The sequence below is a fragment of the Phyllostomus hastatus genome, unplaced genomic scaffold, assembly GCF_019186645.2.
Source record: "Phyllostomus hastatus isolate PE091 unplaced genomic scaffold, TTU_PhHast_1.1 phas_contig_551, whole genome shotgun sequence".
NCBI lineage: Eukaryota > Metazoa > Chordata > Mammalia > Chiroptera > Phyllostomidae > Phyllostomus > Phyllostomus hastatus.
The window spans coordinates 1598727-1625858 of record NW_025333909.1 but is presented as its reverse complement, the minus strand read 5'-3'; the positions used below and the strand labels follow the sequence as shown (position 1 = coordinate 1625858).

At 47.7% G+C, this 27132-nt stretch overlaps 1 protein-coding gene and 1 pseudogene across 1 annotated transcript in view; both read left to right on the top strand.

The window, feature by feature from the left end:
• Positions 1-273: 273 nt before the first annotated feature.
• Positions 274-3965, top strand: LOC123824250 (annotated as a pseudogene).
• Positions 3966-10534: 6569 nt separating this feature from the next.
• The window catches only part of NALF2 (NALCN channel auxiliary factor 2), a 28029-nt gene continuing 11431 nt past the window's right edge, over positions 10535-27132 (top strand). Inside the window, exon 1 of the mRNA XM_045847534.1 lies at positions 10535-11536. Coding sequence (XP_045703490.1) covers positions 10676-11536 — 861 coding nt within the window. The 5' untranslated portion in view covers positions 10535-10675. The remainder of the gene's footprint in view (positions 11537-27132) is intronic.

Here is a 27132-nt window from a genome sequence, read left to right as displayed (position 1 = left end):
ATTAAAATGGCTACACAAATACAAATTTTGATAAGTTTTTTAAAATGAATGCTGATATGACAGTTGTCACAATACAATCTAACAAAATTGTTTGGAATGAAGTTAAAGACAACTAAGTGCTACTAGAACCAAATTACAGAAAAAAGTTGTATGCACTTTTCAGCCAACCCAATAGTTGGCTAAGGTGAAGTACAAGAGATGAAGATGTTTAGGAACCACAAGGTCCAAGTGATGGCTGAATAATCAACATGGACATTGAAGTCCCCTAGAATGATGGCAGGACTTGCAGTGAGCAGGTGAGGGAGTCACCAGTGAGACAGAAACCAAAATCTTCATTGAGAAAGAGAGTTCTTTTCCTAGAACTACTGTTAACAAATCACTACAAACAAGGTTGCTGAAAGCAACAGAAGTGTATTCTCTAACAGTTCTGGAGTCCAGAAGTCCCAAAGCAAGGTGTTGGAAAGGGCAGTTCATTCCAGGGGCTCTGAGGGACATCTATTTCACGCATTTCTACAAGTTTCTGGTGGTTGCCAACAAACCTTGACATTCCTTGGCTTGGCTTGTGGACCCATTTCTCCAGTCTCTTCCGCTGTCATCACACGGCCATCTTCCCTCTGTGTGTGTCTCTGTGTACAAATTTCTCTCTTTTTGTAAGGACACCAGTCAGGAGCCCACCCTAATCCAGTATGATCTCATTTTCACTTGATTACATCTATGAAGGCTCTATTTTCAAATAAGGTCATCCTCAAAGGTACTAGGGATTGGGACTTCAACATATATTTTTGGGAGATACAATTAAACCCACTACAGAGGATATGACTAGGAGGTCTGTACTTGACAACTGTATGTGAAGGGGTGAGTGTTGTATCAAAATGCTGTGAGTTTCAAAAGAGCTGTAGTTTTGGCAAGAGGGAGAAAAACAAATGGCCTGAAAGTAATGAGGAGCAAAGAAAACACCTATCCCACTTCCTGAATCTATGGTACTAGAAAAGACAAATATCCTCACATAAGAAGGCAGCAGAGGGCGCCCCGACCAGTGTGGCTCAGTTGGCTGGATGCTGCCCCACAAAGAGAAAGGCTTGATGTTTGATTCCAGGTCAGGGTATCTGCCAGGGTTGTGGGTTCAGTCACAGTTGGGGCCTGTATGAGAGGCAACTAATCAGTGTATACACGTGAATGAGAGGCAACCAATCGATTTTTTCTCCCTCTCTTTCTCTCTCCCCTCCCCTCTCTCTAAAAAGAAATAAATAAAATATATTTTTTTAAAAAACTGAAGGGATTGATTGGGTCAAGAAAAAAGCAGAGCAGTATGAGAATCAATGTGAAGATAGACGTGAGGCTTCCAGTTGGGGGTGGAATAATGACTTTGGGAGATGTGGGGCAGGGTGAATTTGGTCCTAGTATCTTTGAGAAGTTATCAGTCTCTGAGCCTTGTGGTCCGAAAACCTCTGTCAGCCTGAGTTTGTGACAGCTGCCAGAAATGCAGACTCTGCTGACTACAAGCTCTAGGGTAATGGTGGCCCCAGAGGGGTCACCACTATATCTTTGTGACCTAGAGTCAGATGGAGTCTAGGGTGAGGTCACTGTGTCAGTTACCCAGGGATGAGGCTGGATTCCTCATACTAGAAGTTGGAAAGGAGAGGGAAAGCCCAAGACAGACTCCATTATGAACATTCACTTCTCTTGATTTTGACTACACAGGTATTGAAATATCTAAGATGAATCCTCTAGGTTGTAGGTCTTAAAATGAGGTCCTCTATCTCTCTGCCCTATCTGTGCCAACTCACCCACCACAGCCAAACAATCAAGAAAGATGCAAATGCTCTCTGCTATAAATCCAGGCAATTATCCAGAATCACTAACCTATCTGAGTGGATGTAAGGTAAGCATGAATTCTTGTGTTCAAATTCTGCCTCAGCCAACTGCTAACTTTGGAACCTTAGACAAGTGACTTTACCTGTCTGTACCTTACTTTCTTCATCTGGAAAATGGAAACAATAACTGTTCCTACCTTCCAGAATTGTTGTCATGGAGGATTAAGTGACTTAATGTATATAAATGCTTAGAACAGTACCTGGTACATACTAACAACCATATTAGTGCTTGTTTTTAGTGTTATTAATTCACCATCCTTCCACTTAACCACTGGAAATCTCCTGGGCTCTGAACCCTAACTTAAATAACTGCTTCTGATCCTTCCCCTGTGAGGGCTCTTGCCTGGGTCTGCTCACATCTAGACCAAATCAGCTCAGGTCCTTCAACTGTTCCTGATATGATGTGGCTGCTCGTGTACCAACCTAGTGACTCACATCTGGACACTGTGCACTTGGTCATTGTATCCTTGTTTACATGGGCTGTCCAGGATAGAGCACAGTGCTCTCTGGGTGGGATGCAACAATTGTAGAGAAGGGCAGAACCATCTTTTCTCTTGTTCTGGTTCTATACTCCTATTAATGCAGCCTAAAATCTAATTACCTCTTTTGGCAGCATCATTACTCTGTTGGCTTGTACTGACTTTCCAGTCAAATCAAGGTCTTTTTCACATGTGCTATTGTTAAACCAGGCAGGTCTCTCTATCCTGTGCTATAAGAACAAACCAGCTACTTGCTAGGAGAAAGTCAGTCCAGCAGTCAAAGCACAGTATCTGAGGGGTTTAGTAATAAAAGAAAGGTGGTCTAGGCAAGCAGTTCATGGTTGGAGTTCATGGCAGTTGCTACCGGTTGCTTGCCCAATGAGGATTTCCCTCTTCTTCCTTACTTACCGAATCCCACCTTTGTTCAGAGCCAAAAAGTGCCCGGCTAAAAGCACTAGATTTCCCAGCTTCCTTTGCATCTAGGAGTATCCATATGACACAATTCTCGTCAGAGAGGTGTAAGTGAATGACAATGGGGAGAGTGTTCCATTATGAATAAAGAAGCAAAGCCTCTCTAGAAGGTCTTTTGTCCTTAGCCTTCTTGCCCTGTCTGTAGCTGTTTCCCCTTCTTATCTATAATACAGACGTGAGGTCTGGAGCAGCAGCAGCTGTCTTGCAACCATGAGACAAAAAGCAAATAGATAAAAGCCTGCCCTAAGCATGGTGGAGATGAAAAGCCAGGGTCTTATGGCATTGTTGAACAGCCTTATCAGGTCTGGACCATCCCAGGAAATTTTTGGTACAAAAGACAAATAAACCTTTATTTAAGTCACTATTTTAGAGTTGTCTATTATTTGTGGCCAAAAGTATACATAACTGAAATAGGGTTACAACATAGGAAAACTGGGGATCCAATTGGAGGGTAAACATGACTACAGGGATTTAGACATTAAGAGATAAAAGTTGGGGGGAGCAAAGCCAACGCCTGGCTGGGTATAGCAGCAGCACCAGCCCCACCATGCCATCCCTGAGGGTTTCCTTAGCCAGTTTCTCTTCCTCCCATCTACAGCATAGGTAATATCTTTGTGAGCCTCTTCAAGAGCCTTTTGTGGCAAAAGAGAAATGCACATTCTCATGATCTCACAGTGGGCCTGGATGCTGTGGGGAAGAAGACCACCATCCTGTACAAACTGAAGCTGAGTGAGATTGTGACCACCATCTGCACCATAAGTTTCAACATGGAGACTTGGGAGTATAAGAACATCAGCTTCACCATGTGGCACATGGGTGGCCAAGACAAGATCCAGACTCTATGGTGCCTCTACTTCCAGAACACACAAGGTCTCATCTTTATGGTTGACAGCAGTGACCGAAAGTGCATGAACGAGGCCTGAGGGGAGCTCGTGTGGTTGCTGGCAGAGGACAAGCTTGGGGATGCTGTCCTCCGACTCCTGTTCACAAACAAGCAGGACCTCCCCAATGCCAAGAATGCAGTAGAGATCACAGACAAGCTGGGCCTGCACTACTGTGCCACAGGAACTGGTACATTCAGGTCACTTGTCCCACTAGTGGGGACAGGCTATATAAGGGACTAAACTGGCTGTCCAACTAGCTCTGGAACCCAAAGTGAGCCATTCTACTCTCTTCCCCCTCACTCCCTCCTTCACCCTCGCTTTCCTCTCATGTGGCAGCCGTGCCCCTGTGGTGTGAGTGCCAGAAGCTGTCCCCCTGGCTGTTCCCAGTGTGCTTCACCATGTTGTACATGTGCAGATGCAGCATGCAACTGGGTTTTTATTTAATGTAAATACAGGGTCCAGCAGAAGTAACACTTGCTTGAGTGTGGTTGGTAGGGTAGTAATATGGGTGTAATAATGTATAGTTTAAATTTGAACATTTCACCTAAAATGTTATATGATGTGCCTGAGTGTGATAGTGTTATGTTACAGAATTCCATGCCTATGATTTTGTAATATAAAAGGGCTGTTATTTGTGCTGGACCCTGTAGTTCTTGTTTCCAATGAGGCAATTTCTGGTACTCCTATGTAATATTACGTAGTTGTTTTTTGTTTGTTTGTTTGTTTTGTAAAGTGAGAATCAACTCACAATTTAGTACTGAAAGATACCCTCAGATCTTTAGTACAGAGAGTTCCCTGGATGTTAGGAACCCAGGGCCCCTAGGAGTTGATGTCAGATTAGCCCAACACTCCTCCCTTTGGGCTTTAGATCTGTGTTTAAATCCATTGGGATGGTTGGTTTTTAACCCAACTCAGTTCATTTTTTAAAAAAAGAATGCATTTATTTATTTTCAGAGAGGGGGAAGGGAGAGAGAAAGAGAGAAAGAAACATTGATGGGTTGCCTCTCACTGCACCCTGACCAGGGACCAGACCCACAACCCAGGCATGTGCCGTGAATGGGAATCAAACCAGCGACTTTTTTGTTTTGCAGAACAATGACCAACCAACTGAGCCACACCAGTCAAGGCCAAACTCAGTGTATGTTTAAAACAGTTACAAATACAAGATAAGAAGACAATGAACACAGAAGGGAGAAATTTGCCTGGTGTAGGTTCTGCCACAACAACTTTAGTCCAGTATACCTTTGGTCTGTCTCCCATCTGAAGCATGCAGTGGGCAGACCCAACCACAGTTCATTCTGCATGGTCACTCAGTCCCTGATTGGCTGTCTCACTGGGTCATCTGCATCCCATAGCGTTTGTGCTTGTACCTGTGCTTACACCACTGCCCAGGGGATGGGCTGCAGCCACCACTCAGGGATCCATTGGAGGGACCTCAGCTTTCCTTTGGGTGCTCTGATGGAACCACTCTGGCCAGAGTGGAGGCTCCCCCATGATTCCCATGCACACTCACTGGTTCCAGGTTGTCTGGGTGTCACCAGTAGGAATGTGAACAGGTGGCTGTTCATCTCACAGCCCCCATGCAAGTGTGCTTTCACTCCCTCAGCCTGCAAGAGCCAAATTTGATGTCAAAAACAACAACCTCTACTTTTTTCTTTTGTATTTTGACAAACACTGAAGAAGCTGGAGCTATTAAACTTTACTGTGGAACCTCTTATTGCTTTCAATACACAATGTTTTGTATACTTGTTTTCAGTTTTCATTTTGACCAATGAGCACTGTAATTATAACTATTAGAATTTTTTTTAAAAGAAATACAAGCGGGCAGTTGAGATCAGAGGAATCCATCACTAGGCCATCAGGCCTCAGGCACTGGGTGGAGCTCAGGGTCAGGACTGTCACCTTAGAAGGTAAACTAAAAGACCATGGCTCGGCCTAAGCCTTGACAGGGGACTGGTGGTCAGGCAGGGTCTCTGACTGCAGGACTGAGACATAGAACATGACACAGATGGCTAGGGATCAGAACTGAGCAATATGGTAGAGGCTAAGTGGAAACTTGAGGTCAGACAGACTGGTGGCAAAAAAATACTACTTGATGCTGAGTTCCAACATGTAGGGAGGGGCTATTTCAAACCTTCCTATCTTAGGACAGGTGTAGTAGCCTGCAGGTGAAGGGAAATTACCCCAACTATGCAGGGAGGGGGGAACCAGAAGGTGTGATCCAGGCAGAGTTTGAACAGCTTCAGCTGAAGCTGTGCATTAAGCATCCTGACACTGTTCTCACAAGTTCTTAGATTCACCCTTAACTTCTTGCTTCCATCTTTTGCCCATGACCTTTTAAAATCTGAGTTTAACAGAAAGTTAACAAGTGTGTAACCACACTGATCTCTTTAAATGGCTCCCGCTTTTTCTTCTCCCTAATTGTCAGAATTTCACCACGGGAAATCCTTCCCCTCATCCCTCTACTCCAAGGGGTCTGTTCCCTCCCCAGTTTGACAGCACCCTATCACTCTTCCTGGACACTCTGGGGCCCTCAGAAGTAACCCACCTTTATCCTGTCTTTGGCCTCTTCAGACCTGCAAGTAGGTGGGGAGAAAGGGCTTGGAAGAAGGCAGGCAGGGATGCACCATTTCTGGGAAGCAATAACCCCCTTCCCACAGGGGTATTTTGCTCCAGGGGCTTGATTAGATGGCAATGTCTTCCCTCTCCTGATCCCAATTTCTTGTGTCATCTACAGCAAGAGAATGAGAGCTTCTTCTGAACGCTGGGGTGCTACCTCTTCTCTTTTGTGTTCAGTGGGTACTGTGTGGGTAAGCTACTGTTATGTTGTGCTCCTGGGATAAATGGACCTTTGTGAGACACTTTTCACCCTGTGCGTGCTGGAGGAGAGGGAGGGGTCTTGCCTGAGTGACTTCTCCCAGAAAGCTTCAGAGGTGCTTAGCGCTGATAGCCTAGGCATGGCAGCCTGCTCATTCATTGGAACTCGGGTGTGTCAATCACTGCAGCCATGCCAATCAGCTCTGAACTAGGTATCTGTAAGCGATTAGCCTTCTTTGTTAAACAGAACACTGAACCCTCCAAGGACTGAACAAAGAATGGCTCTGGGAAGAAAACAATTTCTAGGTAGGCAGGAGCAATCATGCCAGTGCCACTAAGTCAAACCCTTTGGTTTCATCCTCTTTCTTCAGGCCCTGTCCCTAGTTTATTCTTTCCATTTAGGCTTATCCTGGGTCCTTTCAGCTTTACCTCTGTTATTTCCCTCCCTTCTCCCTAGCGGAATGCTGCATTCTTTGTTCAGCCCTTAACATCTTTCACCTGGACTACTAACTAGTCTCCCAACCAGTTTCCCTGCCTCAAGTCTCCTCCCAACCACTACTCCAATCCAGCCTCCATCCTGCAGCGAAATGAATCTTCTAAAAATATAAATCTGCTGAAAATCTCTCAACCTCTTCTGTGGCTCTTAGTACCCTTGGGATAAAGTCCAAACTACTTAGTATGGCACCCAGGGCCTTTCGTGATTTGATTCCTGCCAAATCCTCAGCCTCATTTTTGGAAGTGCTCCCATTTCACACCTAGTCACAATGAACTACTTTGCGGGTTTCTGAACATGCCATTCTTGGCTTTGCTTCTGGGCCTTAACACATGACATTCCCTCTGCCTGGGACATCCTTCACACACCACCTTCTCTGCTGTCTGTCCAATTCTTACTCATCCCTTAAGACTTCAGCTAAATTCCTTCAGCACCAGGCATGTATTTTACTCATTTCTTTATCTTGGACACCTAGTACAGGGTCTGTAACATAATAAATCCTCAATACACATTTGCTGAATAAATAAATTGAACAAATGGCCCCCAGCTCAAATGGCTCTGTGCAAAATCATCTCTGAGGAGAGCTGACAGTCATCAGTGTCCCCATCTATAAGAGGGAGCCCTCTCCTCCCTCCCACTCATATTATTCTTATTCCACCAGGTTGCAATGCCTCCTTTAAAATGTCTGCCTCCCTAATTCACCTGTGAGCATGTCGGGGCAGAGCCATGTCTGATCCACCTGAGTCTCCTACCTAGTCCCCAGCATAGTGCTTGAAACATAATGAATGAACAGGCCTCCCAAATGCCTGATATTTTTGTTCCTTGTCTCATATCCCTCTACTCCCTTTCCCATGAATTCTCACCACCTATACAGCCAAACTGTCACACTCGTGGCTTCACCACTATGCAAAGCTCCTTATCCCTGAAATTTTTCACTTGCATTCCTTTCACCTGGACTGCCCTTCCCAACCACCCACTCAATCATGCTGCTTCTTTAGGAACCAGCTCAAACTCTCCCTCTTCCAGAAACTCTTCCCTGTTACCATCCCAGCCCACCCTGGCCAACCTGTTAGTAGTGCCAATGATTCCCATCTATCTTATTTAGCCCTTGGCATCCCCTCATGATACTCAGGGGAAGACCAAGACTCAGAGAGAGAAAGGACTCTCTCAAGGACACAAGACATGTTCAGTGGTAGAACTATTTATTACCTGAACCCAAGTCTCCAGTCCATAAATCCTCCTGCTAGCCAACATATGCACCCTGTTTCCTCATGTACACTGTAATTTCCTGTAAGGCAGGAAGGACTGTGTCTTCCATGCATTCATTTCCCGGGGCTTTACTGGAGTGTTAAAAGAGCTCTAGGGTCCTGAGTGCTGTGTCTCAGTGGGTTGAGCGCTGGCTTGGGAACGGAAAGGTCACTGGTTCAATTCTTCAGGCATGGACTGTGGGCCAGGTCCCTGCTTGGGGGCAGGTTGGGGGCGAGCTAGAGGCCCAACATGCAGCTCGATATTTCACTCACTCTTTTTCTCCCCGCCTTCTCCTCTATTTAAAATAAATAAATACATAGATAAATAAATAAATAAATAAATAAATAAATAAATAAAATCTTGGCTTCATTGGTTACAAGCTGTGTGACCTTAGGCATCTTAACCACTCTAAACCCCAGCCTCCTCATTTGTAAATAAAGACAACAGTACTGCCTGCTTCATAAGATTGTTGTGAAGATTAAATGAAGTCATGCTTGTAAATTGCCTAGAGCAGTAACTGAACACCTAGAATACATTCAATACAGAGTTTTTTTATTATTATTCTTAATATTAACAAATCCTTAAGGTAATGGTTGATTAAAAATCACAATGTGGGAGTTACTGGGAGTGGGACGAGGTGAGTAAAGGAAGTAGCCAACCGGGACACTTAGAAATTTGGTAGAATCCAAACAAGGTTAGTGGCGTGGCAGAGCGTTTGTTCGTTTGAGTTCCTAGTGCCATGTGATTGTGTGAGGGCCCAAGCACATGGTTCCATCCGGGCGGCGCAGCTTCCCTAACTCTTGCTCGTCTATTCTCATCAGCCCTATAGGGGGAGCCAGGAAGCTAGGACCTGGAAGAGGCTGCTGGAAATCTTACTAAGGGCAGAAATGACACCCCATCACTACTAAATATCTTAGCCCACTGTCTTGCCCCCTCCAGGACGCTCTCCAAACTGTGTCCTGCACAGCTGCTAAGCTGGGAGCTGTCCTTCAGCACCAGGGGCCGCCTTGGCCTCGGGCAGGACGGTGAGGGCGAAAGCGGAGTTAGGGACTCTGGACTGGTCCGATCCGCAGCCGGCTGTAGCGTCGCCTAGTCACGGGGATGGGGGAGGCGACCCAGGGAGGCAGCGAGACGCTATGGAGATGCCTTCTGCTTCCAAGAACTACCCTCAGAAAGCCCCTAGTCCTCGTGGGGAGTGAGCGGCCGCCCTGGGCAAGCAGGCGGGCTACCGGGTTGGCGGGGGAGGGGGAGCACCAGGGCCTGGGACTCGGCGTGTGGCGTGTGCACGCGGGGAGCGGGCGGACGAACGGAGGCGCTGAAGTGAATGGAGTTGGGGGTGGACTGGAAACATCCCCAAACAGCACAGGCTGCGGCCGGCGGGGGCTGAGGTGGGGGGGTAGGGGGGGTAGGGGGGGTGGAAAGAGTCCTGAGGCGCAGGCGCAGTCGGGGCCCCAGTCCCGCTCCCTCCTCCTCTTGGTGCCTCTTTCTCCGCCCCGCTCCCCCCCCAACACACTCGCTCACGGGCTCTCAAGGTGTTCTCCGCACAGCGGAAGATGGCGACAGACTGAGGGGGCATGGCCAGCGGGAAACACGGGGCCGTGCCGCTCGGCAGCCGCCACAGCGGTGCGGGCGAGAGGCGGAAGCGAGAAGCGCACTAAGTAAAGCCCGGCGTACGCGTCCGGCGCCTGTGGCGCCGCCTGGAGCCAGGTGGCCCGCGCGAGCCGGAACTCCGGGAGCAGCAGGCTAGCAGCCGGAGCGCAGCCGGCCCGGGACCGGCCCCAGCCAACAGCCAGAGCGCGAGCGAAGCCCGAAGGGCCGGGCAGCGGGCCGGCCGGCGGGCCTAGGAGGGCGCGAGTGAGGCAGGGATCGGCACGGAGCGGGCAGCGGGCGGACGGGCGGGAGCGGCGCGGGGCGAGGGAGCGGAGCGGAGCGCGGCGGCGGGGCCCGCACGGCGGCGCTGAGGGGCGCAGAGCTGCGCCGAGCCGAGACGGTCGGAACGGAGTGCTAGGAGGGCGGCCGCCGGCGCCGAGTGGAGTGTCGCGGAGCAGAGGGCAGCTGAGGGGCCCGACACTATGAGGAGCGCGGCGCTGCCGCCGCAGCCGCCACCGCCCCAGTGCCCCGCACCGCCCCCCGCCGGGACGCCGGGCAGCGCCTAGCGGGCCGGGCGGCCGCGCCCGGACTGCCAGCCAGGGAACGCGGGAGGGGCGCGAGGACGGCACGAGAGCGCCCCACGACTCCGGCCTGAGTGGGGCCCCGGGCCGTCCGGCCTGCCTCACCATGCAGCCCCCGAGGTAGAGCCTGGACGGCGCCGAGGAGCGCGGAGGAGTGGCGCGCAGCCCGCTAGCCCGCCCGAGACTGCCGTCCGGCCTCGCGCCCGCCTGCTCCCGCCAGCCCGGACCCCCCTGAAATATGTTCAGGGGCGCTTGGATGTGGCCCGGGAAAGACGCCGCCGCGCTGACTATCTGCTGCTGCTGCTGCTGCTGGGCTCCCAGGCCAAGCGACAAACCTTGCGCCGACTCCGAGCGGGCGCAGCGATGGCGACTGTCCCTGGCGTCCCTGCTCTTCTTCACCGTGCTGCTCGCTGACCATCTGTGGCTGTGCGCGGGGGCCCGGCCCCGGGCCAGGGAGCTTAGCAGCGCCATGCGGCCGCCCTGGGGGACCGACCGTGAGCGGCAGCCGGTTCCTCCTCGTGCGGTGCTGCCACTGCCGCCGCCACCGCCCGGCGATCCCAGCGCGTCCCCGGGCACCTGCGGTCCCCGATACAGCAACCTGACCAAAGCCGCCCCCGCCGTGGGTCCCGGGCCGGACTGCGGCGGCGTCCCAGAGCCCACGGGGCTGGACGCAGCTTGCACCAAATTGCAATCTTTGCAGAGACTTTTCGAACCGACTACCCCAGCCCCCCCTCTGCGGCCCCCTGACTCTACTTCCCGTGCCCCGGCCGAGTTCTCCTCCGCCAAAAAAAACTTGCTCAAAGGCCACTTTCGGAACTTCACTCTCTCCTTTTGCGACACCTACACGGTCTGGGACTTGCTGCTGGGCATGGACCGCCCCGACAGCCTGGACTGCAGCCTGGACACCCTGCTGGGGGACCTGCTGGCCGTGGTGGCCAGCCCGGGCTCCGGGGCCTGGGAGGTGTGTAGCAACTGTATCGAGGCGTACCAGCGGCTAGACCGACATGCTCAGGAAAAATATGACGAGTTCGACCTCGTGCTGCATAAATACTTACAGGCGGAAGAGTATTCAATCCGGTCCTGCACGAAAGGCTGTAAGGTAGGTTCTGGCGTCCGCAGCCACGCGGCGGTAGTGGTGGCGATGGGACCGGGGGAAAAAAGGAGGTCTAGCTCTCTGGCCACCACACCTCCTCCTATCACCCCCACTGTTCGCGGTGCTGCACTACCGTGCTACTTTGGGACCGCCCCAGAGAAGGGGCTTCAGGGATTCAGGTCAGGTCACTCCCTGGCCAACTTCCATTAATTCCCGGGTTGGGAATGGTCTGACTGGGGCCTCCTGGCGCGACGCTCCGCCCCGCCTGAGCAGGGAGGGGTCACGGGTCCCAGGCTGGCAAAGGGGTGAAAAGAGGGATCTGGCTCTTGCAGCCTCCATCTTCAGCCAGCGGTGCCCTCTTCCTTTCCTGGGCTGGAACTGAAAGTCTTGGAACTGGCTGGTGCAGGGGGAAGGCCAATGGCAGAAGGAAGAATATTGGCAACCTAGCCCTCACCCTTTAGTCCCTGAGAATGGACTGGAAGAGGGGCACCCTGCTGGTGGGGAACACCATGGCGTTGACCTTATATGACCTGAGGTGGCCGGTCAGAGCCTAGGCAGGTGGAGCCCAGGGGTACCTGCCTGTCTTCTCCCAAGGAGAAGCTGCTTGCCAGCTCCTCTTCCTGTGACAAAAGAAGGAGCTGGGAACAGACCACAACGACTTGTGGGAGGGCCACTGAAGGTTGGTGCATTACCCAACTCCCAGTGCCTTCCCAGCGCCCAGGGGTGGCAGTGGGAGGACAGCTGACTTTCTGGCTGCTGGAAACAGGAATCCAGAAGAGAGACGAGGCCACTGCAGAACAGGCCTGCCTAGGGCAGTGCTGAGTTGAGAAACTTCCTGACCCTCAGCAGGGTCGCTCTGGACAGTAGGTGTATGGGGGCTGTAAACAATTGGGACACGGTGCTACTGCCCTGTTGGCTCAGCCCGGCCAGGTGGCCTGGCTTTGGGAACAAAGAGAACAGCAAGGTCAAAGGGTCAAGTGACAAGGAGACAGAGTGGGGTGGTGGCCTCACCCATGCTCAAGTTGAGGGGCTGAGAGCTGGAGAGGGAGACAGTTGTCCCCTAGTCTAGCTTGTCTCTCACCAAGGCTTCGGGTAGGGTCAGAAAGTGCCCCTTTCCGTCCGACACGGCTCCTGTAGACTTCTGCAGGATTCCATGTTCTTGGTGGGCTCCTTAGGGATTTAGGCGCGGGGGTTGGGGAGGAAAGGGGTAGCTCCTTGCTCCTGACTTCACTTTCTCCTTCTCCTTTTTCCTGTTCTCGTAACCTAGCTGTCTCCCTCCCGCCTCTCTGAGCCTCAGCTGACTCACTGCCTCACTCACACTACCAAATGAGATATTCCATTTCTTAAAGGTGTATACAGACAGATATACACACAGACACACTGCCATACACCACCACCACTGCTCAGGGCAAAGTCACAGAGAGATACAGAGGTACTGTTACACCAAGCAATGACATAGAAGCAGACACCCTGTCACACGTGTACATATTACCACAATGTTAGAGACCCAAAAGCAGAAGTCCTGTCACATGAAGAAGGACACATTTTGTCATATAGCTAGAGACACACAGCCTTGGTGTCAGCCACAGATCCACACATTCGGTAGGAACAGAAAGACATGGTCCACTAGCAGAAGGAATAAAGAATGTGGGTCTTTTATGGCCCTCAATTCAACCCCACAGTCCCAACTTTCCTTTTCTTCAATAATTACCAGAATGAATGAGAGACCACACCACAACTTTCCCATGAGTTTTTCCCCATGTTATAGTTGACTTCAAGCTGTGTCCGATCCCACACTAAATAATAATCACTTGTGCTGATGCTTTTTACCAAGCAGTTTGGTGTAGAAGACCACTGATCTCCAGGATTTAGGCCTTATCAGCCTCTGCCACTTGTTAACAGTGTGACCTTGGGCACATCACTTCACTTCTCTAAGTTTTCACTTGGTTGATTGTAAAACAGGAATAATAACCCTTGCTCTGCCCACATTCTGAGTCTTTCATGTGAGAGATTCAAATGGAAAGAGGTAGCTGACAGTATTTTGAAATAATAATATAACACCTGACATTGGTGTCATGGCTAGGGTTTTAACCTCTCTCCCATATATTATTCCATCACATCTGCCCAAGGAGACTGGTCATGCTGGCATCATTATCCCCACTTTACTGATGAGGAAACTGAGATACAAGGGGATCAAGCAGTTTGCCCTAAGATCACTCAGCTAATGAGCAGGAGTCCCAGGCCTCCAACCCACAGGCTCTGGTGCTAAGTCTATGTTTTTTTGCCAGGGCCTCCCATCAAGTTCCCAGTGGCCAGGGTCCTCCCTCCTCTCCTTTGTCTCCCTGTCACTGTTGCTCTCCCTCTCCCTCTCAGGTGAACTCTGCCTGCTCTCTTGCTGCCTGCTGTGCCAGGAGACAGGCAGTGCCAGCTCCATAGCTTTCCTCGTGTCTTTCCCACCCTTCTCCAATGCTCTGTCACTCCAGGGAGGCCTAGACCTAAAGGGCTCTCGATTCCAGCTGTACTGTGGGCACTAAGGGAAAAGACAACTCTGCCCTCCTCTTTCCGGCAACCCCCTCTCTTCACTCCATCGTCCCACTTACATCCCAGGCCTTCTCTGCCAATCTCTGATCCTGCCCCCCTACTCTGAGCCTGCCTGTTCAGCTCCAACCCCAAATGGGATCCCTTGGAGTGGATAAGCATCCTCAAAGCTTTTCCTGGATGTAGAACCCACAGCCCCAGGCCAGAATGAGGGGGCTTCCTCTACTTCTGGGATCCACGCCTAGATCAGCTTCAGGGCCAAGTGACCCCCATCCTTAGGACCCTGTCCTGAATGTCTCAGTCAGATCCTTCCTGGGCAGCCCCAGAAACCCTGTTCTCTCCCTCTGTGATATCTGCCCCTGTTTTGGGCCACACAGGGCCCCATGAAGCATACCTATCCTCACTGCTGCCTGCGACACCTCCCAATTTAGTACCAATTGCAACATTTGCTTAATGTGCGACTGACTTCCTCTCACACAGCAGGGCGCTGTTAACTTAGGCCATGCCCATCCCCATCCTGGCCTCTCCCAACCCCAAGACCACGCTCCACTTCCTGTTATCTCCCTGTGCATATACCCCAAAACCCTTTCCATGCCCTCCCATGGCCCTCCTGGCCCTGTCTAGGGTTACTGGACAACCACCTGATTCCCCACAGCTCTCCATCCTCCCAGCCCCACCATGTTCCTCCCTGGTTCAAATTGCCTCTTCCCTCACCTCTGCCCTTCCCCCTTCTAACTCTGGGCATTGTGATTGAGGGGAGTGGTGGAGGTGGGAGCAGATCCCTGGCCTCTTCTCTCATAGCTCTGATCCAATAGGAGCTAGAAGCCCAAGAGAAGGATAGGTTTCATCTCTCTTACCAGCCATTGGGTCACAACAGTAAAGGTCAGTGCCAAGGATGGATGTGATAGTTCTGCCCTATTCTGAACTGGCCCAAACCCACAGGGAAGGCTGTGTGTTTGGTTCTGGGTCTCACACTGAGCAGGTCAGGAGAAGGCTGGTACCCAGGTTCTCCTGGACAGAGTTGAAGGAGCTCTTTCACCTGGAGAAGAGGCTTTGGTCTCTGCTTTCTGACCTTGGAGGAATTGTCATGGTGCAAAAGAAGAGGCATATCCTGCTTAGCCCCAGGGGACTTTGTAGTTACAAAGTCCTGGGTTCAAACCCAACTCTTTCATTTACTATCTATGTGACCTTGAGCTATGGACGTTTTTGCCTCAAAGCCTCATTTTTCTCATCTATAAAATGACCCTCAGCCCTGTGAGGTCATTATTAATGAGAAGTCTGCAAATTACCTAGTTCTGGCCCAGCAGAGTCACTCAATTAACAGTTGGGTTTTTGTTTTCTTCCAAAGAGGGACCAGACTGCCTTAGGAGGAGGGCAGCTCCTATTCCCGGCAACTGTCTGGCCTGATTCAGGCAGACCCCTGGAGGAAATGCTGTGGAGAAAACTCTAATTCCAGATGGGCAGAGTTGGATCAGATGACCTCTGAGGTCTCTTTCAGCCCAGAGTTTCAGCCCTGAGCAGAGCCTGCTCCCCAAACAGCAGCACTGAACAGGAAGGGCTGGGAAAGGAGACCTAATACCCACACAAGGGCGGCGGGGGGGGGGTGGGGGGGGGGGGGGGGGGGGGTGGGGGGGGGGGGGGGGCAGTGCGGTGCGGGTGGCTGCCCGAGACAGTGCCTTGCCTTCTGCCCATATCCATTGGGTCCCTGCTCTTCCTCCACGCTGGCTGGCAACTGTTTCTGCCTTGCTGCCTTCCTCTCTCCTCCCACCTGCCACAGCTTTCCTGCCAAATAAGACTCCTGGGCTAACGCTGGGGCTGAGAGCAAGGAGCTCAGGGCACTGGGCAAAAGGCAGGAACCCCAAGTTGGCCAGTGGTCCCTGTTGTCATCCAAGCTCACAGGCCCACAGTCAGCCTCCCTGACCCAGGGTTGGTGCGAGCAGAGAAGGTGCTCTGGTCCCTGTTTTGGGGTGGAGGAAGGGAGTGGCAATCAAGAAGCCGCCTTCTGGGAATCAGGACAAAGCCTCCTCTGTAGGAGGGGCTACAAAAGCTCACTGCCCAGGAATTTGAATGTGGAGTTTCCTAGAAGGGACTGGGACAGAGAAGAGGCCACATTTCTAGCTCAAATGACGATATAGTGGGTTAAACGTGGGCCAGAGAAGTGTCCTTACATGGCCCACATTTCTCCAGACCCCTGACCCATCCCCACTATTACCCCACATATTCCTGCCAAATTGTTGCCCACACTCAACACCCTCCATCCACATACCGATGATGGCACAGCCTCCCCAGCCTTCTATTCAAAGATCACCCTAGACCCTTTCCAAACCACAGTCCATACCTCACTGTCTAGTCCATTACCTATACCTTCTACACCTCCACTCCGACCTCCACTCCTCCCAATAGTTGCCTCCACCCCATCCCACCCTTCCTTCCCCTCCCCCTCACTCCCTGCCCTGCTCCTCTCTTAACAATTGACCTATCTGGTCTTCCATCCCTCTCCACTCTTTTCATCTCCCCTCTTCCTCACACCCCTCCCAACCTTTACTTCCAGTCCTTACCCCCAACTCTCCTGGCACTGCACCTCTTGCCCTTGACACCTCCATACCTTCTCACCCCTCATACCCCTCCCACCCTCACACTTCACCCCACTTTTCCCTATGCCTCCTCTGATCCCCTCTTTTCCTGTCCCCTTTATCTCTCCCCTTCCCTGTCTGCTCTTTTTCTCTTCCCTCCCTTCTCTCCTCCACACTCAGGGTAGACATGTGCATGTGTACCCATGCACACACTTAGACACACAGACTCACACAGACACACAACCGTCTTCATGGCTGGTTCCTGACTAGTATAGTCACCATAGCAACGGGAACCTCCAAGAGGCATACACTGGTATCTCCTGGAGGTGAGGGGTAAGGGGAGTTAAATGGAGGAAGGGAACCTAGCAGTCTCCCACACAATCTCATGGACTGGCTGAAAGAGTCTGCTGAACACAGTGGAGGTGTAGGGGCTGAGGAAAGGGAAAAAACAGTAGATGGGTCTGAGATTAAAGGAGGTTCAAGGGTCTCCAAACACATCACAAGCATGAGAGGGTGCTTCTGAGCCATGTAGGTACATGTTGGTTTCCTCCCCAGGTATCAGGACCTCAGGGAAAGGGCACCCGCCCTTCTGGGTATGTGGTTGGGTGTGGAGGACAGCACAGCAGGCTCAAGGGTGAGAGTCTGTGCCAGAACAACTTCTCCCTTGGGGCAGTTCCTTTGTGTTCCCACCATCTGAGGCTGTTTACCTGCTGTGTGCCCATGCACACTGGGCATCAGACCTGCCTGTTCTCAGCTCATGCCTGAGGCACATGCGGATTCCAGCTGCAGGCGTTTGCTAGACATCCAGGGGCAGCCTGTGAGGTGTTTAGACAAATACAGGCTTTCAGAAGCACCATGCTCCAGCTCTGATGCTGCTGGCCTGGGCTCCGGGAGACATGCGAGTTGTGTTCCTGTGGTCATGCAGAGCAGAAACGCTGGACTAGACTTTTTTCTATGAGCATAAGAGGAGATTCAGAAAAACCTGAATTTTGACACCTTGAGCCAGGCAGGTGCTTAGAAGAAAGAGCATGGGCACCAGGTGAGTTGCAGCTGGCCCTAGAAAGGGAAGAAGTTAATATGGAGTAATGTGCTGCCAGGGCCAAAGCACCTGTTCAAATGGATTCTAGAGAGAGGAATTGGAATCTAAACCACAAGCCCTGGGGCCAGAAGGCTGGGCAGGCTGGTGCCAAAGGCGAAAGGGCTAAGAAAGGAAAAGGAGAAAAGGAAACGGTGAGCTTTGGAATGTTTGGGAGATGCCAAGGTCTTTGTATGTGTCCACAAACTCATTTTATTCTGACAGTCATCCTAGCAGGCAGGTACTATAGTCATCCCCATTTTACAAGTGAGAAAACTGAGGCTCAATGAGGAAAAGTGCCCTACCCAGACTGCATAGCTAAAATGTGGGAGGATTGTAATATAAACTTAGGAATGTCTGTTCTTTCCCTAGTGCATGCATGTATAAAAATGTTAATAATCTCCAGCTGCCTGAGGCAATCCATGCCCAGCTGGCTGCTGAGAGACTGGTGTGGGAAACTGGACTGGTGGCAGGTGAAGTCCAGCAGAGCCTTAGGCAGCTTGTAGGGGCCCCTAGAGCATCTCAGACCCAGAGCGGAGACCTACCAACATCCTCTTTGTTCAATACCCTAGTCTCATGTCCTTGAGACCCAGTGCCAATCACCAGTATCCTCTTGGGACAGTGATGGAAGAAGGCATGAGGAAGGGAGGTATGTACTCCCTCCTTTTTTCTGCAGGCTCTGCAAATGAGATGGGAGGAGCCAGGCTCCTCTTGCCTGGAGAGAAGGTATCTGTTATAGTCTCAGCTTCCATCTGCTGGAAGTATCAGCTGGGGCAGGAGAGAAGGTCCCCTAGGCAAGCCTAGTACAGGCCCAAGCCTGGTCTAGCACCTGCTGGGAGAGCTAAAAGGGGAAACAGTGACACCTTGTAACCCCTGAGTGTGCTTAGGCCTGGCCTGGGCTTTGCTGTATTTTGCTGTGTATAATGAGCATTTTTTTGCCCAAATTTTTTAGGGAAAAATAAGGATGCACATTATACAAGGGTATAATGATTGGCACAATAATCCCATGTATAATGAGCACAAAGACATGGGTGTGCATTATACATGGCAAAATATGGTAGTTCGCATGTGGGGGGCAGGGGGTTAGGTGAGCTCTGTCCTGGGATGGCTAGGCTTTTCTTGGGGGTAGAACTCACCAAGTGTCAACCCACCAAGTTTTGCCTAGAGAGAAACACTTGGTAGTGGTGGGGGTAGCATTTCCTGTCTTTTTGTTTGATTTTCAGTAGATAGTATGGCTGATTGTGAAAGGTGAGCCTATCTGCTTAGTATTGCACTCAACTAAAGCTTCCAAACATCCTACTCCTTCAGAATTATTACAGACTCAGAATCTTTTAAAAATACCTTTATTTCCAATTACAAAAAAAGGGTCTTTGAGAAACTTGGCAACATAAAAGTATAACAGGAAGAAGTTCTCAGAAACACTCTTAATGTTATAGTGTATTTTCTGATATGGCTTTTTGTGGTAGATGGATGGATGGATATAGAAATAGATATATAATCTTTTTAGTTTTTATTGTGGTAAAATATACATATAAAATTTACCATTTTATCCACTTCTAAGTGTGCAAATCCAGTGGCATTAAGTACATTTGCAGTGTAGTACAACCATCACCATTATCCATTTCTAAAACATTTTTATTCTCCTAAACAGAAACTCTATACCCATTAAGCAGTAACTCCCCTCCCTCCTCCCAGCCATTGGTAACCTCTATGCTACTTTCCATCTCTATAAAGTTGACTATTCTAGGTACCCCATACAAGTGATATCACACACTATTTGTCCTTTTGTGTCTGGCTTCTTTCACTTAACATAATGTTTTCAAGGTGCATGCATGCTATAGCGTGGATCAGTATTTGATCAGGACTTCATTCCTTTTTATGGTTGATTAACATCACATTATCTGGATATACCGCATTTTCCTTATCTGTTCATCTGTATGGACACTTGGGTTGTTTCCTCTTTTGGGCAATTATGAATAAGCTACTATGAACATTCATGAACAAGTTTTTATGTGGGCATATGTTTCATTTCCTTCCACCTTTTGTCTCTTGTGAATGATGTTGTTATGAACATTGGTATACAAGTATTTGTTTGAATCCCTGCTTTCACATTCTTCTATGTATCTAGATGTGGACTTGCTGGATCACATGGTAATTCTGTGTTTCACTCTTTGAGAATCCGCCATACTGTTTTCCACAGTGGCTACACCATTGTACTGGTACATTCTTACCAGCAATGCATGAGGGTTCCAATGTGTCCACATCCTCAGCAGCACTTGTTATTTTTCATTTTTTATAATAGCCATCCTAATAGGTGTGACTATATAGTTTTACATAGTTGAAAACATATAGTTTTTTACCCTACTTTTTAACATTTTATTAAAAGTTATACTGAGCATATTTCCATGTAATTAAATATTTGTAAACATCATTCTTAATGAGTGTGCAATATTTCATCACATGAGTATAGTGCTATTTTTACATAGCGCAATACAGTCCTCTGTTAAGGTATTTTTACTGTCAATTTGTACTATTATAAATAATGCTGTGATTAATATCTTTGTTCATGAATCTTTGTCAGACCCATGTTTCCTTTCTTTTGAATAAAAACTATCTCAATTTTTTTCTTATTTCTCTACTTGTCTGAGTTTCTTAAATCACAAAATAATGCATACTCATTGTACCAAATCTAACAATACAGACGCTTGTAAAGAAAACATTAGTAACCTTCCCAGTCCCACTGCCCTGAGGTCACTAATGTTAACCATTTGCAGAGCCCCTCTCTCAGAGCTACAGAAGCATCTGCATGCGTTTTTCTTCCCTTGGTTTTGCATACAAATAGGAGTGTAAACATGAATTCTGCATTGTGAACATTTGAGATTAGTTTTACAGGATCAGAGCATTAACCTTTTTAAGGCTTTTGGTATGCAGGTTTCTTTCTTACCAAATTTCTTTCCAGAAGAATTATTCTAATTTATACACTTGCCAGAAATGTGGTACTAATTTACCACTCCTTTTCAGTATTATCATATTTTTGAAGCTTTACTAATTTGGAGTTGAAAACGGTATAGCGTTGTTTTTTAATTCACAGTCCTTAGGTCAAACATTCATTTTTCTTGTTTATAGTCAATTTGTATAGTGTGTTTTGTGAATTATCTGTTCATGTCTTGTGTTTCTCTTATTGATTTGTATGTACTCTATAATATGTATTAATGGTTTTAACCTTTTCTGATCACATTTGTGGCAGTTTATTTTCATTTGTTATTTGAATCTTAGAGATGAAAGAGGAAATGGGAAAAAGGGAACTATGCCAGCCACTTTTTATATACTTTATCTCACTTAATTCTTACGTCTGCCTTGTGAGGTGCATATGTATTTATCTCCACCTGACATAGGAGAAGACAGGCTCAGAGAGGTTAAGTAACTAGCTCAAGGTCATTCCGCTAGTAAGACTTGGAGCTGGGATTTGAATCCAGGTCAAATCCAGGGATTTGACTGCCAGAAGGCAATGAATGGTGCTTCCCAATCTGTGTCAGTGTAATTATACTATAGGCAAAGCCTTGTGCTTTTACTGACACCACTTATAGAAAGGTAAGGATAGGAAGGTGCTTTCTTATCTCCATTTTGGCAGATGAGGAAAGCATAGATCAGGATGTTTAAGTAACTCGCTTGAGGTTTCGTAACTGGTAAGAGCAGATCTGAGATTTGCCTGCAGGACTGTTTGAGTTTTAAAATGTTTGACACTGTCTTCTCCCCCATACATGCTGCCATTCTAGGGACCTTCGTTTAGGATCCAAATTGAGTCCCAGAGAGGGAAAGTACTTTGCTCACAGTCACACAGCAAATTAGTGGCTGATATGCTGCCTCTTTATAGGTGATTTGTCCAAAACCACACAGCCAGTTAGTGGCAGGCCCAGAGTCTGAGCCTAGCTCTGGCTAACTCTCCATCTTAACTGGAGCAAAGGATTTGCAATGAAGAACATTTATGGGGCAAGCTGAGCAGAAGGAGCTATTAGGTAGAGTGTGCAGCTGCCCCGAGATCTTTCTGAATGAACAGACTCTGGCATTGGAGTCTTTCAGAAAAAGGCAGTTCCAAAGGCCCCTACTTGCTGGGACAGAACTCATGTCCAAAGGCAAGAAAACCTTTCCCCAAGGAAACAGCTGCTCTCCCTTCAACAGTTGCCAAAGATTATAGCAGGAATAGTGAGCCTGGGGCTCTGAGTAGGAAGCTGGTGGGTTTGAAAGAAACAAAACAACAGTTACCTCTTTTCAACACCTCTATCTCCCAGGGGTGTGTATGTGTGTGTGTTTGGAGAATGGAAGGAAGGGAGTGCTTTGATGGGGGAAATGATCCTCTTTAGCCCCTAGTACCCAAATGTTCTCCCCACCCCACACACACCACACCCTTACGAAGAAAACTTTACTCATAGAGTGAATGGGCTGCATACACAGATTTTAGAAAAGTACCCTCCCATCCAGTCCTAGAAATTTCTCCCCACTTGACCTGAAATTCCATCAGAAAGATTTGTTGAAGTAACAAGTTCATTATTTCCATTGTGATAGTGAAATTTGAGGAACCACCCAAGGACCAATGTGGCCCCTAAGAGTTTGGGCACTGAAGTCCAGGTAAACCTGGCTTCCAATTTCAGTTTGAAACCTGCCTTCTCCATACAATAGTGGTTGAGACCTGGAATATATTCTTTCGTCTCTCTTGAAACCTCCCTTTCTTTGTGTTTGAATCTAAGAAATAGAGTCCTTAGGAGGCTTAAATGACATACAATATGCTAATCTCTTAAGACCACAGTGTCTGAAATCAAAGTGTTCAAGAAATGATAGCCACCATTATTATTATCGGTTGTGTGGCCTTTGGCAAGTTTATTTAAACTCTCTTGTCCCTCCTGTCCTCACTTGTAAATATGTTTCCACCTCAGGGGGTAGTTGTGAGGACTAAATGAGTTAATAAATGTCAGTTGCTTTGAACAAAGTCTAGCATATAGTACGTACTTAATAAATGGCACCTATTCTCACCTTAATTAGATCTGTTTAATCCAAATAACAGCTTAATACCCAATTGAGATTGACAACACTGGGGTGGTGTTGCTTTGGAAAAAGGAAAGGTAATTTGGGAGCAGAAGGTGAAGTGTCTGATGCGGGGGTCAGAGGTCAGGAGCGAAAAGGCAACTGACAAGGTTTACATGCTGAGGTGGACCAATGCCTTGACTTATCTAACCCCCAGCAACTAAGCACAACCAGGCACAACAAAAGCTATTGACTTTTTATTTTATTGAAGGATTTAGCTGTCTTACTACAAGCAGCACCATGTGAGCTTATCAGGTCTCTGTTTTCCCCAGCCTCTCATCTGACTAGCAAGGCACTGCATTTGGGGAAAGAGGTAAGGCAGGGGCAGGAAGCTGGTTTCACAATGATCTCTGCAGAAGACTAGAGATTGCTTCCAGGAATTTGGCTCCAGACTAGCAACACCAGGTAGATAGGTGTGCCTTGGAGGGGCGGTGGGATTTTATGCCACACATATGGATGTGCAGCTCAAAGGGAGCAATGGTTATCACTGTCACACTAGCACCATTCCTGTGGTGACCTGGACAGCCACTGGGCACAAAGGCCCTCAAAGCTCACCTCCTATCATATTAATTCCTCTCTTTGGCTGTGGAACCACTCATTCATTCTCATGGTGTGTTAAGCTGACCTGACCCATGCCTGTGGCCAGGACAGTGGTGATTGAGTAGTGATCCAGGACCGGGCAGTGCAGGGCTTTGGCACTTCAGGGCTTTGGAACTGAGTCTGGTGAGGTTGGTCAGGTCAAGTCTTAGCAATTTTGCTTTATTGTTTTTGAGGTTCATGGCTATAAATCAGTTTATATTTTTATCTTATTTTATCAGAGTAACATACTTCCCTAATTTTAAAAGATATGTATAAATATACCCACTCTTCAGAGTTAGCTATTTCTTTTGATATTTATCTCTACATTATTTTAAAAATGTTTATTGGTTTGAGAGAGAGAGGAAGAGGGGGGAGAGAGATTAACATCGATTGGTTGCCTCCCATATAGGCCCCATCCAGGGATCAAACCCGCGACCTAGGTATGCACCCTGACCAGCATCAAACCCCCAACCTTTTTGTGCATGGGACGATGCTCCCACCAACTGAGCCACCCAGGCAGGGCTATCTCCATATTTCTAATGGTATACCAATACTGCTATTTCTTGACTTTTCTGTTTTAAATATCTGTGTGTATATGTGCGGGTGTATACACACATATACATACATATACATGTGTATATCTTATATATATTCTTGTTAGCATATGTACATGCTAATATATGTGACATATATGCTATAGCTAGTACTTGTCTTTTATGTAATAAATATAGATTTCAACGCTTATAATTAAAACAAAAGCCCTCTGCTCCAACCCCCTGAGCCTCACTCTTCAGAGTTAAATACTTGCAAATAGCTTAGCTGTTTCTTCTGATATTTACCTCCACATCTCTAAATGGCATGTCAATACTGCTATTTTTAATTTTTTTCTGCTTTAAAAGCTATTGACTTTTTATTTTATTGAAGGATTTAGCTGTCTTACTACAAGCAGCACCATGTAAGCACACATACTTCCCCTCCCTTCAGACATCCAATGTGGACATATCACAAGTTAGGGTTTTAACAGTAGTCCACGTTCATGTAATTAAGGTTATGACTATGTTCGTTCACAGCTGAGTCATGTAGAGTACTGTGATTACATTTTCTTTCTTGGTCAACTTGTTTTCCTGGAGTTAATACTTGCTTTTCTGTTTGTTTTCTATGGCTTTTTGCTAGTGCATCTCCAATTTCTCCATCAGAGCTCTAAAAACCCAGCAAACACATTAAACAACCCATTATTTCCACCATTCTCTGGAGCTCTTCACCTTGCTCCAATGTGGGCTAGATGCTGGGCTAGAGGCTTAGTTTTCAAGTACTTAGCAAATACCTCTTCGTTATATCCAGCTCCATGTGAAACCCTGAAGACAACGCACAGATAAATAAGGTACAATTTCTGTCTTCAGGGAGCCTACGGTCTCAAGGATGTTTAATTTATACAGATATCTCACCAGAATGCTTGTGCTCCTTGCAGGGACTTTTACCTAAGTTGTCTTTGTTCCCACACTGTAGGGAGGCCTTCTCCTCTCCATCTCCAGTGAATCCAAGAAGCATACGGTACTGTCCCCCAGAGAGCAAATGTGGTCTTGGGCTTCACTAACAGAAGCAAAGCTTCTAAGACAGGAGGGTTGATACTGCTACTTGACCCTTTTTGTGTCGATAAAGTCTCTCTGGAGATTGTGTTCAGTTGCAAGGGACCCAGAGAAATAGGAACTCATCTGACTATGAACAACCAGGAGAAAAGACAGAACTGGAAACCACATTCCATGAAATAGTTGAAAAAACTGGGAATCTGGCTTCCTGAAAGAGTAGTCTATACATAGGTATCTCCATGTTTCTTTCCTCATGCTCCCTTTTAAATTGGCCACAGTCTGGTTTCTTACCCCACTGCTCCACTGAAACTGCTCTCCTCATGGTGAGAGTCCTTATCTGCAGAACACCCCTATTCTTTGAAAGTCTCTCCTCCCCTAATTTACAGAATGCCACTCTCTTCTGGTTCTCTTCCAGTCTCTTAAACCATTCCTTCATCTTCATCAGACTCCCTTCCTTCATCTGCTCCTTAAATGTTAAGTGTTTCCCAGGGATCCACTGTTGATCCTTTTTCTCTCTGCTCACTCTCCTTAGGCAATATCGCCCACTTCCTTGGCTTCTACTATTGCTTCATCAGTCAGGGGGAGCTAGTTTATGCTCTGGTGACAAACAACTCCCAAATAGCAGAAGCTTAACATACAACAAATGGTTATTGCTTGCTCACATGTCCAAAACAGGTCAGCAGGGATCAGGTGCTCATGATAGACACCCAGAGACCCAGGCTAGTAAAGGATTCATTTCAACTCAACACTGCTTCCTTCCACAGTCAGCAGCAGAGGGAGTAGAAGGTGGCAAATCATATACCAGCTCTTAAAGCTTGTCCCAGGAGAGATCCATGTCACTTCAATTCACATTTCATTGCCCATGCCTAACTTCAAAGAGTGTGGAAAAGTATAGTCCTGTTGTGTTCCTGATGATTAACCCCTTAACTCTTTCTTTGAAAGATTTTATTTATTTTTAGTGGGAGAGGGAGAGAAACTTCAATATGTGAGAGATACATCAATTGTTTGCCTCTTGCACACCCCCAGTTGGAGACCTGGCCCATAACCCAGGTATGTACCCCAACTGGGACTCGAATTGGCAAACCAGTGACCCTTTGGCTCACAGGCCAGTGCTTAATCCACTGAGCCACACCAGCCAGACCTAACCCCTTAACTCTTGATGACTCCCAAACGTTGATGAGAGTTTGCCCAGACCCTCCCTCTGAACTCACATCATTGTGTCAAACTGCCCCTTTGACATTTCTACCTCACTGACCCACATTACTTCAAAGTCAACATGACCAAACTGAATTCATCTTCTTCACTATCAATATCTCTTCCTCCTCCTGGCTTCCTTTCCTTAGCCCTGCAGAAGTTGCAGCTGATCTGAGAGATACAAACAAACTCTTTTCTCTTTTATTAAATATTGTTACATATATCGGGTGCATAGGTTCAAGGTCATGACTAGCTGTCTGTTTGTATGTGACTAATGTTAAGCCATAACAACACAGATATGACTCCCTTGACAAGCAGAAAAATTAAAAGATGTGTTAGGTGCTGTGCATCCAAAATGAATTGCTTATCAAAATATTTTTACAAGTGTTGTGAAAAGTATTTATGCCTTGAGCATAGCAATATTGTTTGCAATGACTGTTACAAATGTTTTACAAAGCCAACTATTGATGATTCTGATTAATTAAGTTCAAGATGTTTCTTGGTTGTATTTTTTTAGCAATATCCATGTTTCCATTACTTGAAAAGAAAAAAATTGTATTCTTCATGATTTTATATTTCTTTGTTTAATAATTACTAGATTGTAACTGAAAATAAAAATCATGTATTTTATTACATAAATATAATAAGTGCAAATTTGTAGTGTTTTTAATTTTTTTCACATTTCAGCACACACTAGTAATGAATGTATCTCTTGGATACACACAACCTACACTGTAATTTTTTTTTACTGCAACCTCCGCAGGGTTAATGGATAAAACTACTATTCATCCTGCCACTCAAGCCAGAAGCCTGATAGTCATCCTGGACCCCTCCTCCTCCCTCCTTCCTCACATTCATAAGTTATCCTATTGATTCTACTTCCTTGACATCTCTTTTTCCCATCCACCCCCTTCTCTCTGTTTCTTAATTCTGCTGCTACTGCCTTTGTTGAGGTCCCCATTATCTCTCCCTCAGATT